This window comes from Halichoerus grypus, chromosome 5 (assembly GCF_964656455.1).
Source record: "Halichoerus grypus chromosome 5, mHalGry1.hap1.1, whole genome shotgun sequence".
NCBI lineage: Eukaryota > Metazoa > Chordata > Mammalia > Carnivora > Phocidae > Halichoerus > Halichoerus grypus.
The window spans coordinates 105939583-105952693 of record NC_135716.1 but is presented as its reverse complement, the minus strand read 5'-3'; the positions used below and the strand labels follow the sequence as shown (position 1 = coordinate 105952693).

Here is a 13111-nt window from a genome sequence, read left to right as displayed (position 1 = left end):
GGAGCAGTTTCCCATGTATAACTAATTGTGTGTGCATCAGGAATGATTTTTTATCCATCATTGTTTTATTCTCTCCTTAACTGACGACTGCAAGAATCACATAATTTAAAGATGCAGTCATCAGCCCTGTATTTATTCACACAAATGAGATGAGGAAGCATGTTTATATTCAAAAGTAATTTACTGAAAAGATGCTTTTATAAAAGGCCATTTAGATAACTGAAAAAAAAATCTGGCTTTTATTCTTTGTGTAGTATATTATGATTTATAAATAGTGTGGGAAAATAAATACTAAATATATGGGAGCATAAATAGGAAAAATGACATATGGCAAAGCAATAACAGAATGTGCTAGTTTTTCTAACTTAAAATGTTGATGCCTGCTGAAATTTTTAAGCTTCCATTCTCAATTGACTTTTTTTAAGCAAAATTAAATTTAACAAATGAGAACAGAGTACAGCATGTAAACACTCATTTACTTCAAATACTTTTCATAAGTGCTCAAAGCTTAGATTGAGGAAAAAATGCCTAAATTATGAATATATTTAGTTCCACTAACCATTCCAATATCTGATCACTAATTAATTTGTTTTGACAAGGCCCTATATAACATTTATATTACAGTTCAGCAGTTCTGTAAAACAAAGATTTGCATCATAGAAAAGCAACTACATCTTAAATAGATTGCCGTAGTTATTCATGCACAGCATTCTGAAACCTCAAAGGAATTTATCACAGAGAGCACAGTAATGTATAACCATATTTGTCTTGGCAAGAAACCACAGGATTGTTTTGCTATTGCTATGACGCTGATGTATGCAACATTTTATACTATATTTTCTGCCACATGTGCCATGTATGACACAGACAATCTGTATAAACTTTTAAGTCCATGACATATATCTATTGGGGTTTCCTAGTCTGAGATAAGATGAAAATCCTATTAAGGGAATCATATTATTGCAGGAGGGAACTAACTTGTGTTAACCACCATAGTGTGCCAAGAAGTTTATTTGTGATCTGTTAATTCCAACAGTTACCCAACAAAGGAATCATTATTGTACCAGTTTTTCAGGTAAGGAGGGGTAATTTGTTTAATCCCACCTACTTATTATGTCACCAAAAAAGGCTTCAAACTCAGGATTTCTAGCTGCAGAAGCCTGACTCTCCATCTGCCCCCAGCCCCACTCTGCCTTAATTTCAGCTCAGGCTTCTCTATGACCTTTGTGATTTTATAATCTGCAAAACAGTAAATGTAAAGGTCAATGCATATGCTTCTCTGGGTCACTGTGAATTCCCTTAGAATTTTCCTATTCATATTATTTTCCTTTGCAATAGCCATGGGAATTAAATTAAATCTCAAAAAAGCATGGTAATTTCCATCTGTAATAAGACACACTTATTATGACAATTCTAGATTTTTGGAACTGTCATCACTGCGTACCACTTTCATTAGGTGATACTTCTGTTAATCAGGGTGTGCTTTTTACACTATGAGCTTCTTGGGTGGTACAAGTTGGTGAAAAGTCCCTTACCTAAAATACAAAACTATAATCTTATAAATTATCCCTATCATTATCTTCCCTTTTCTGTTCCCCTGCAGAAGGGAATTCCCTTTGATTCACTTGATTAGATCATGTAAACCTAAGAAAAAATAATGCCTATGTTTAGATGGAAACAAAATTATTTTCTCAAAAAGCGTCTTTTATACCTGGTTACATTCACTAAGTTAACTCTCATAATTATCCCAAATTAGCTATAAGTGATTATAGTGGCTTAACTGCCTTAATAAAACTATGTAGATATGAATTCTTAGATCTATTAGAAATATACCCTTTTCTATCAAATCCTATCTATCTTCATATTTATTTAAGATTTTTTTTGTTCTTTTGCTAAAGTATTCCTTTCCTTAGATTTTCTGTATAGCATCAGTTAAAATCAATAACGCATATGCACACATTATTTGCATATGCTTACCTATGCAAATCTGAATGCCAGCGTTTTGCCTTAGACTGAGAATAAGCAGAGGGAAAGAGAGAGGAAAAGGACAAAAGTGTTCAGTGCTTTGCTGCTGTGATGAATGCAACTTGGCCCAGGAGGATCCCTGGAATGGATGTCAATGTACTCCTTACTCATTAGTTATAGACAAAAGAAATCTCTTAGGAGATAACAGGCAAATGACACAGATGAAAGGTCAGCATGTTTCTGGGGGTGGGGTTTGGGGGACAGTTCTGTTTGTGACAGCCTGGCTAGCAGTTTAGCCTTTTTCCACTGTAAATCATTGGGATAGTTAGATAACCCTTGCTTATAGACTGAATGTTTGTGTCCTCCCCAAATTCAATGTTGAAACCTAATCCCCAATGTGATAGTGTTTGGAAGTAGGATCTTTGGAGGGGGAGGTGATTAGGTCATGAGGGTGGGGCCCTCATGAATGGGATTAGTGCGCTTATAAAAAAGACCCCAGAGAGCTCCCTTACTCCTTCTGCCATTTGAGGACACTGGAAACAGGCCCTCACCAAGCACTAAGTTTGCTGACATCTTGATCTTGAACTTTCCAGCTGCTAGATCTTTGAGAAATAAATTTCTATTGTTGATTAGCCCCCCAGTCTATGGCACTTTGTTATAGCAGCCTGAACAAACTAAGGCAACTCCTTTGATCAGAATCAACATCTGACTAAATCAGACTTTGCTAAAGGATGCCTGGTCAGTCAAAATGACATGACATGGCTGTATTGAGATCTAGTCTATGTCATCTTTATCATTTATCTGGATTTTTACAATAACCTCCCAGATTGGCTTTTGTTTTGTTCCACTGCTATTCTCCTTTAATTCATTCTGCTTTCTTAAACTCCTTAACGGCTCCCCATTGCTTACAGGGTGAGAACCAACTTTGTAAGCATCCCATAAAAGACTCTTAATGAATTTTCATCAAAAGTGACAGAAACTCGGGGTGCCTGAGTGGCTCAGTTGTTAAGTGTCTGCCTTTAGCTCAGGTCATGATCTCAGGGTCCTGGGATCGAGTCCCACATCATGTTCCCTGCTCTGCGGGAAGCCTGCTTCTCCCTCTCCCACTCCCCCTGCTTGTGTTCCCTCTCTCGCTGTGTCTCTGTCAAATAAATAAATAAAATCTTTAAAAAAAAGTGACAGAAACTTTGAAAAGATAAACAATATAGACAAACCTTTAGCTAGACTCATCAAGAAAAAAGGAGAGGGCTCAAATAAATAAAATCAGAAGTAAAAGAGATGTTATAACTGATACCACAAAAATACAATGGATCATAAGTGACTCCTATGAACAATTATACACCAATAAATTGAACAACCTAGAACAAATGGATAAATTCCTAGAAACATACAGCCTTCCAAGACTGAATGACGAAGAAATAGAAAATCTTACTAGTAAGGAGATTAAATCAGTAATCTTCTTACCTCCCCCAAAACAAAAGTCTAGGGCGAGAAAGCTTCACGGGTGAATTCTACCAACATTTTAAAAAGAATTAATACTAATTCTTCTCAAACTCCAAAAAAAATACAAGAGGGAAGAATACTTCCAAATATATTTTACAAGGCCAGTATTACACTCTGATACCAACACCAAAAAGGATACCACAGGAAAAGAAAATTATAGGTCAATATCCCTGATGAACATAGACGCAAAAATCGTCAACAAAATCTTAGCAAACCAAATTTAACAACACATTACAAGGATAATTCAGCACAATCAAGTAAGATTTATTCCAGGGATGCAGGATTTTTCAACATCCACAAGTCAATTAGTATGATATACCACATTAACAAAATGAAGGATAAAAATCATATCATCATCTCAATAGATAGGTAAGAAGCATTTGGCAAAATTCAACATCAATTTATGATAAAAATTCTCAACAAAGTGGGTATAGAGCGAACGTATCTCAATATAATAAAGGCCATATATGACAAGCCCACAGCTAAGATACTCAATGGAGAAAAGCTGAAAGCTTTTCATCTAAGATCAGTAACAAGACAAGGATGCCACTGTGACCACTTTCATTCAACATAGTATTGGAAGTTCTATCTAGAGCAATTAGGAAAAGAAAAAAAGTAAAAGGCATTCAAATTGGAAAGGAATAAGTAAAATTTTCACTATTTGCAGATGACATAATGTTATATGTAGAAAAACCTAAAGACTCCTCCAAAAAAACCTCTTAGGACTAATAAGTTCAGTAAGATTGCAAGATATAAAAATCCATTGCATTTCTATATACTAATAACAAACTATTAGAAAGAAAGATGAATGTTGAATCACAGACCTGTACCTCTGAAACAAATAATACATTATATGTTAAAAAAAAAAAAAAAAAGGAAGAAGATAGCAAGAAGGGAAAAATGAAGGGGGGGGAATTGGAGGGGGAGATGAACCATGAGAGACTATGGACTCTGAGAAACAAACTGAAGGTTCTAGCAGGGAGGGGGGTGGGAGGATAGGTTAGCCTGGTGATGGGTATTAAAGAGGGCATGTACTGAATGGAGCACTGGGTGTTATACGCAAACAATGAATCATGGAACACTACATCAAAAACTAATGATGTAATGTATGGTGATTAACATAACATAATAAAAAAAAGAAAGAAAGATTAAGAAACAATCACACTTAAAATTGTATCAAAAAGAATACAATACCTGGGATTAAAATTAATCAAGGAAGGAAAGACCTGTACACTGAAAACTGTAAGACACTGATGAAAGAAATTGAAAGAATAAATAAATAAATAAATAAATAAATAAATAAATAAATAAATGGAAGGATATCCCATGTTCATGGATTGGAAGATCAATACTGTTAAAATGCCCATTCTACCCAAAGTGATTTCCAGATTCAATGCAGTCCTTATCAAAATTCCTTTTTTAAAAAGATTTTATTTATTTATTTGAGAGAAAGAGAGAGAAAGCACAAGTAGAAGAAGAGGGGCAGCAGGAGAGGGAGAAGCAGATTCCCTGCTGAGCAGGGAGCCTGACATGGGGCTCAATCTCAGGACCCTGAGATTATGACCTGAGCTGAAGGCAGACTCTTAACCAACTGAGCCACCCAGGCGCCCCCTTATCAAAATTCCAATGACATTTTTCACAGAAACAGAATAAACAATCCCAAAATTTGTATAGAAACACAAGAATCTGAATAGCCAAAGCAATCTTGAGAAAGAAGAACAAAGCTGGAGGTATCACACGCTCTGATTTCAAACTATATTAAAAAACTATAGTAATCAAAACAGTATGGTATTTGGTATAAAAATGGATACATATAGCAATAGAACAGTACAGAGAGCCCAGAAATAAACTCTTGAACATATGGTCAATTCATTTATGACAAAGGAGGCAAGAATATACAATAAGGAAAGGACAGTCTCTTCAGGAAATAGTGTTGTAAAAACTGGACAGCCACATGTAAAAGAATGAAACTGGATCAATATCTTACACCATACAAAAAAATTAACTCAAAATGGATGTAAGAGTTGAATGTAAGACCTGAAACCATAAAACTCCTAGAAGAAAACATAGGCAGTTAGCTCCTTGACACAGATCTTGGTGATGATTTTTTTGGATCTGACTCCAAGAACAAAACCAACAAAACCAAAAATAAATAAGTAGAAAGACAGTAAACTAAAAAGGTTCTGCACAGCAAAAGAAGCCATCAACAAAATAAAAAGGCAACCTAGTGAATGGGAGAAAATATTTGCAAATCATATATTAGAGAAGAGGTTAATATCCAAAATATGTAAAGAAATCATACAACTCAACAGCAAAAACAACAATCTGATGGAAAAAAATGGGCAGAAAATCTGAATTTCATTTTTTTCAAAGAAGACATACAGATGGCTGACAGGTACATGAAGAGATGCTCAACATCACTATGTGTCTGGGAAATTCTAATCAAAACCACAATGAGCTATCCCTTCACACCTGTTAAAATGGCTATTATCAAAAGACAAGAAATAATAAGTGTTGACAAAGATGTGGAGAAAAGAAAACACTTGTGCACTGTTGGTGGGGATGTAAATTGGTGCAGCCACTATGGAAAACAGTATGAAGGTTCCTCAAAAAATTAAAAATTGAACTATCATATGATCCAGCAATTCCCCTTCTAGGTATTTATCTGAAGGAAATGAGAACACTATAACTTGAAAAGATATATGCACTCCCATGTTCACTGCAGCATTATTTACAAAGATATGGAAACAACCTAAGTGTCCATTGATGGAAGAATGGATAAAGAAGATGTAGTAAATATATATACAACAGACTATTATTTAACCATAAATAAGAAAGAAATCTTGCCATTTGCAACAATATGGATGGGCCTTGAGGGCACTATGTTAACATAAGTTATAGAAAGAAAGACAAATACTATATGATCTCACTTATACATGGTCTGAAAAACCAAAACAAAACTTATATATACAGAGAACATATCAGTAATTGCCAGAGGCAAGGGGTGGTGGATGGGCAAAATGGGTGAAGGGAGTCAAAAGTTACGAACTTCTAGTTGTAAAATAAGTCATGAGGACATAATATACAGTATGATAACTATAAATAATGTGTTCATCATGAGAAAACAATTGTAACTACACAGTGACGGGTGTTAACTCATTGTGGTGATCATTTTGGGATATATACAAATATCAAATCATTGTGTTGTACACCTTAATCTACTATAATGTTATATGTCAATTATACCTCCATAAAAGAAAGAAAAAATGAAAGAAAAGGGAAAAAAGGTGACAGAGAATACTTTCCATATATTTATTTTCCATTTGCATTTGATCTCTAATAATTTGCATATTTATGAACGTTGCTCATTTTTCAGTTAGGATGTTTCATATATTATAGACATCAATCTTTTGACACATGTGTTGCTGATATATTATAGTTTGTTACTGGACTTTTATAGATTGTTTTTAATTACTTTCGATAACTTTTAAAAATGCTTCAACCTATATTTTTCTAGTAAGCAATGTCAAGAACAAAACAGTGATACTGAGTCCCTCCTTTATAAAATCTGGAAATTATCATAATTTTACTTTTGTTGGTATTATCTAGGATATCTGTCTCGTTTTGTCATTATTATATTATTTTCTTTTTTATATATCTTCTCTTTAAATTAATTGTTTAACTTTTCTCTGTAATTACCATAGCCAATTCCAATTAATTCTTTATGTAAATGGTTTCCATTCTTTCTGCCAATTCATTCATATCATGACTTTGCCAATTTGAAAGCTCCAGGTCGGGATACTTGGATGGCTCAGTCAGTTAAGCATTTGCCTTTGGCTCAGGTCATGATCACAGGGTCCTGGGATTTAATCCTGCACTGGGCTCCTTACTCAGTGGGAAGCCTGCTTCTCTCTCTTCCTGCCTCTCTCTCTCTCTGACAAATAAATAAAATCTTTGAAAGCTCCAGATATTGGTGTGTTGCTCAGTTAGTTGGTAAACATCTTCTGGTAATATTTCATGAGTAATATAATTCCTGAATTCTTGCATATCTGGTATTTTATGGTTATCTTGAACACTTAAATGACCTTTTCGGTGGAAATAAAATTCTATGTCACAAACTTTTTCTTTGAAATCTCTGAAGACATTACTCCTTTCTATTCTGGCATCTACTGTTATGGAGAGAGAGGTCTGAGGCCAATATACTGTCAGTCTTGGGTCGGTAACCTAATTTTTCTGCCTTGGTGTGTGTGTTAGTTTTCACTAGGTATACCATATTATAACCTCAAAAGCACAGTGGCTTCCAACAACAAATAAGTATTTCTCCCTCATACCACATGTTGGTGGTCAGGTTCTATAGATCTGCTCCAGCCTAGCGTTTGCATGCTCTTCTGTTTCTTGTGTATTCCCATTCTGGGGTACAGGCTGAGGAAGCAGTCCCTATCTGAAACATGGACTTTTCCAGAAAAAAAGCCGAGGAGCAATAAAGTTGGCAAAAACTCTTGATGTCTCTACAAGTTTCTGATTGATGGGGCATAAATCAGGTTCATTCACATGTTATTGACCAAATCCAAAATAACTGGAGGAAGGATACTCTGCCAAAGGAAGGTGGTAGTTAATAATTGGGAACAATAATAACATCTCCCACAGAATTTATAGGTCTCTTTCTTCAGTATTGAAACTCAAAAATTTCACTGAGAAATATCATCTATGTTTTAGTATATATTTTAATTTTACCTTGTATCTAGTTAACCCTTCTAGAATAAAGGTATTTGTTTGAAAGAAAAGTCTCCTTCATACATATCTCTGAATATTGCTCTAGTTCTATTTATCCTTTTCTTCTGGATCTACAGTGATTCATCATCTACAATGATTCATACGACATACTGTCGTATGTCTTCTGTATCTGTTATCTTTTCTCAGATCAGTTTTATTTTCTTGTTCTTTTATGACATATGCTGAAACCTGTCCTTAATATAACTGATATGACTTTATCCAGTGTGGATTTTGTTCTTTATGGTTTCTACTATTGGTTTCCATCCTGCCATAATATTACTTGTTTTCTTAGTTTCCTAATTGTGCCATTGTGCCACCTAACTTTCATCTCTCATTTCTCATATTTTCTTTAATTTCCTTGACAGTGAAAAGAAGATGCTCTCTATAATAAATTTAATTAAATTTCTTGTAGTTAATCTTTTTTTCCAAAAACATATTCTAACTCTTGAAATGTGTCTCTTTCTCATCTGTGTCATGAAATCATTTTAAAGGATTTAAATAATTGTCCTAGTTATTTATACTTGAATCATAATAGATTTAGCTCAGTTTGTCTCCCTAAAACGGAGGGAGAAGATTCATCAAAGATCCCCAAATTATTCCTGAAGAGTCAAGGAATCTTTACATCAAATCTTGAGCTGAAAAGATGGTGAATGTAGTTTTATAACATCATTTTGATGATTTGATGAGTGGAGTGGGAGAAGAAGCTGAGACTATAGGAACATCACTTTGTTCCTATACAGTTTCATCCCCATGGTTGTTGGACCATCAGAAAGATTGTTAATCTCTTCAGCGTAACCTCTACTCCAGGTAGATGCAGTCTCTGGAGCCACCTTTTTTTTTTGTTTTTGAATGAAGGTAACTCTCCATTCCATTTTATAGCACCCATTCAGTTGAGGAAAAGAACTCCCTCATTTACTATGAACCTATATTAATTAGAAGCTTGATCAGAGGGAAAATTTCTTGCCTGAAGGCTTTCTTTTGTCATGTATTTGCCTATTTGCTAACCCAGTCTCAAAATGGTGTTTGTTCAAGGTGCTGAAATGTGTTCTAAATAGAATAGACTCCTCATTCTCCCAGAGATTGCTCCTATCTCTATCTTTACTCTCTCAAATTTTGGTGTATTATTGAGATTCTATAGGATTTTAGCCAATTCCACAATTTTGAACTTCTTTATTGGCAAAGAAACACTTTAATCGTCCTTTGGTGACATCCTTCAAATCGGATTAATATATATGATATTTAGTAGAAATGGCTAAAATTTTACTCTATCTAGTTTTTACTCTTCATGACACAGCTATTAAGATATTAATTCTTACTTTACTCTTGCTAATATAAGGAGCTAAAGATAATGAATATGTAAATGTCTCCATCTCCACTTCCCAGAAGTTTCTGAACTCCCAGAATAATTAATAGAAATTTCATGTATTTGGAGCCATCCTGAAGCTGGCACCACCGAAGCTTTGTCTGGGATGCATGGGCCCTTGAAGGCAGGAGCCAGAAAAGGACGAGTCTGAAAGGAAGTGGTGTGACCTATGAAGAAAGCTGGTTCCTTGGAGCCTTGGTGGAGTGGGAACTTTGTGGATCCTTTAAGTAAGAGGCACCTGCACAAGGCTTGTGTGCAGGTTCTCAGGACAGATGGGACCTGGAATGAGTATGGTTGCAGGTGTGCCAAGGGAACCTGGACCCTAGGCATGAGGGCATGGGAGCCACAACCAAGGTCTCCATGCTCAGTTCAGCAGAGAAAAATAGAGCAAACATTTTTAAAAGGATCCTTTTAAATTCCTGTGACACATAAGGAAGGAGCACGGGGATTTAAATTATTGTGAGGGAATCTTTCCAAGGGACTTCGGTAAATCTGAACATATTGGTAGTCAATAAGAGGAAGCATAACCAGAACCTCCTTAGAGCATAATTGTAATTATTTCTGTTACACAATTATTCATGCATTATTCATTATAGAAAGAAAAAGAAAGAGAAAGAGAACAAAAGAAAGAGGAAAGGGAGGAAGGGAGGATGAAAGGAAAAAAAGAAAGAATGAAAAAACGAAAGAACAAAGGAACAAAAAGAAGGGAAAGAAAGAAAAGAAATCTAGTACACTATCCCAGTTGCTTCCTTAGGTTGAAGCATTGCTTTCAGATTGGTATCTAGTTTCTCTCTCTCTCTCTCTCTTTCATCTACATGCTCTTTTCTATCTTACTAGAAAGAATTTATCTTGTGCGGTAATTTACATAACTAGCTTCATCATACACACACACGATATATATATCAACTTAAAAAAAAAACAACAACCATGGGGCTCCTGCGTGGCTCAGGCTTTTAAGCACGTAACTCTTGGTTTTGGCTCAGGTCAGGATCTCAGGGACCTGGGATCCAGCCCTGCAACTTGATCCAAGAGCTCAAGGGCTTAGCAGGCGCAGAGTCAGCTTGTGGCCCTCTCCCTTCCCCTCTGCTATCCCACCCCCTGACTCAGGGGCACATGGACACTCTCCCTCTCTTTCTCAAATAAATAAATAAATAAATAAATAAATAAATAAATAAATAAAATTAACACAAACAAACAAAAAACCTTTACAATATGTATCAGAAAACTTTCCACATCTTGATTTACCCCATCCATTTCAACTGTTAAGTGGTAATAATAACTGGCAGTGATAAGGGCTTTATAGGTTCCAGATACTGTTCTGAGTGCTTTACTCTTAGCTTATTGAACTCTCACAACGTCCATTCTATGATTGAGAAAATTCACAGAGTATTTGAATAAGCTGCCCAAGGTCAAAATTGTCCCAAATTCCCAGCCAGTCTACCTCCAGAACCTGTGGCTGTAACACCGCATTATAAGGTACTGGATTCCATTATAGGAATGTAACACTGATTTAATCATTTATTCACTCCTGATACACAGTTAGACTTTTATGATTTGATATTACAAACAGCTGTAATGAAGTTACTGGCAACTTAAATATTTAGTGGACTATGAAATATGAGGGGCCAGTTTCCACAGATGATTAATTCTTTTCATAAAACCAAATGTAATGAATGTTCAGATTTACTTAGCTTTCAGAAAAATCATGACTTTTCCTCATAAACTATAGTAATTAACTATATGACAAACTCCCTATAATTAAGGAATAAATTGCTGGCATAAAAATAAAGAACACTGGCATGTTGTAATTACTCTGTAGCTTACAGTTTATCAAACATGTACTTTGAACATAGGAGGTTATGTAAGTACATAACTTCTGAAAGAAACCCTTTGCCTTCTCCACACAAAACTGGCAAGCCGAAAACGATGGCTTGGCATAATACATCACAGTGCTCAAACTACTGGCGGGGTCTGCAGACCAAACTTTCATACTGGACTCCCTTTTTGTCCTCTGAGGGCCAGTTTCAAGAACCTATTGCCACTCTCCAATTATCAATTATTAAGATCAAATACTGGGAAGAATTTTGTATTCACTTGTTTCCCATCGTGAACTATGATGAAAAGCAATATATTTACTCTAAATATCCTGTATCACAAAAGACAGAGAAAGCCACTGTGGGCTTCCCTTAAGTGATGGCGTTCCTCCCCTTTTGGCTGATGAGCACAAATACATGTCCTCTCAGCAACAGAGCTCCACAAGGAAGCCTGAGATACGTCCCCAGTAGCTCGGTTCGTGATCCTCCTGTGGTCTGTGTGATGCAGGAGCAGATCCTGTATCGTGCAGACAGCGTTCTGCCTGGAAACAGGATAAAAAGAGTGGGGAGCAAAGTCGGAACTCAGCAAGGTGTGTGCCAATGCCCTTCGGGGGGCAAAAGGGAGAACCGAGTCCGATTCAAATCACCTAAATTACCTTTATTCCCTAACTACCAAAGTAAAAACAGAGCACATGAATTTGTCATAAACAAAACAATTAATGAAAGAAGTTAATACACACTGATGTCTTGAAATCTACAGATTCTAATAGAATATCTTTGCTTTCATATTTTAAAACTCACTAAATAAATATAAATTTGCTTAAATTCAACAACAGGAATTTATGATCATTTTATATATAAAAGGATGTAAGGATATATAAGGATACTTGGCAATGCTAGGAGGCTACTAAAGAACCTTTACACAAATAAATATGTTAAAAAACAGAAGACAGTGATTATTTTTCAAGTTAACTTCAGAGGTATATAAAATGAAGACTAATTATTAACCTGACCATTGTCTTCAAAATATGTCTAATATCTCTTCCTAAATTCTGTTGCTTTCTATATTCATTTCTTGAGTTAAAAAAGATATAATTTTTATATATTATTCAGTTTTAAACAAAACACATGTATCTGGAAATATCACATTGTATAACTTTGCTGCTTATCGATGATGTGGACTTTTGCAAATTGCTTAACACTTGGGAGTTTAGTTTTCTTAACTGTACAGTGGAGACACTTATTGTAATCGGGCATCAGCTAAGCCACTGTGGGAAAGAGATGAAAACAATCCAATGGTTCAGAGAGGAAAGAAGTTTCTTTTTCTTTCAGGACCATCTAGAGTGTGTCTGCGGACTGCTCCCTGAGCTCATCCAGGAGCTTAGGCTGTCAAAGTGGATCGGTCATCTTAAAAAGTTAAAGATTACTTCCAGTCATACCTTTTCCACTTGATGAAAAGGGTGAGGAGAGACAGAGACAAGAGTCCTCGAGCGATGAACCAGAGGTTGCACTGACCACTTCTACTTACATCCCGTTGGTCTAAACTTAGTTGCATGGTCACGCCTACCTGCAGTGGTAGCTGGGAGATACAGACCAGGGCTAGGCAGTGGCGGATGTAGCTAAAATTGGATTGGGGAATTCAGTTACTAAAAGGAAGAATGGGGGAAGGGATACTGTGGACTATTAGCAGCGT

General features: G+C 35.7%; 1 protein-coding gene across 10 annotated transcripts in view; it reads right to left on the bottom strand.

Moving 5' to 3' along the window:
* Positions 1-13111, bottom strand: part of PLPPR5 (phospholipid phosphatase related 5) — a 120802-nt gene that overhangs the window by 17106 nt on the left and 90585 nt on the right. Inside the window, exon 6 of one of the 10 annotated variants that reach the window (XM_078072718.1) lies at positions 1201-1239. The exons of the other annotated variants lie outside the window; for them this stretch is intronic. Within the exon in view, the coding sequence (XP_077928844.1) occupies positions 1216-1239 (24 nt within the window). The 3' untranslated portion in view covers positions 1201-1215. Of the gene's footprint in view, positions 1-1200; positions 1240-13111 lie in introns of those variants that run through there. 10 annotated transcript variants of the gene reach the window in all.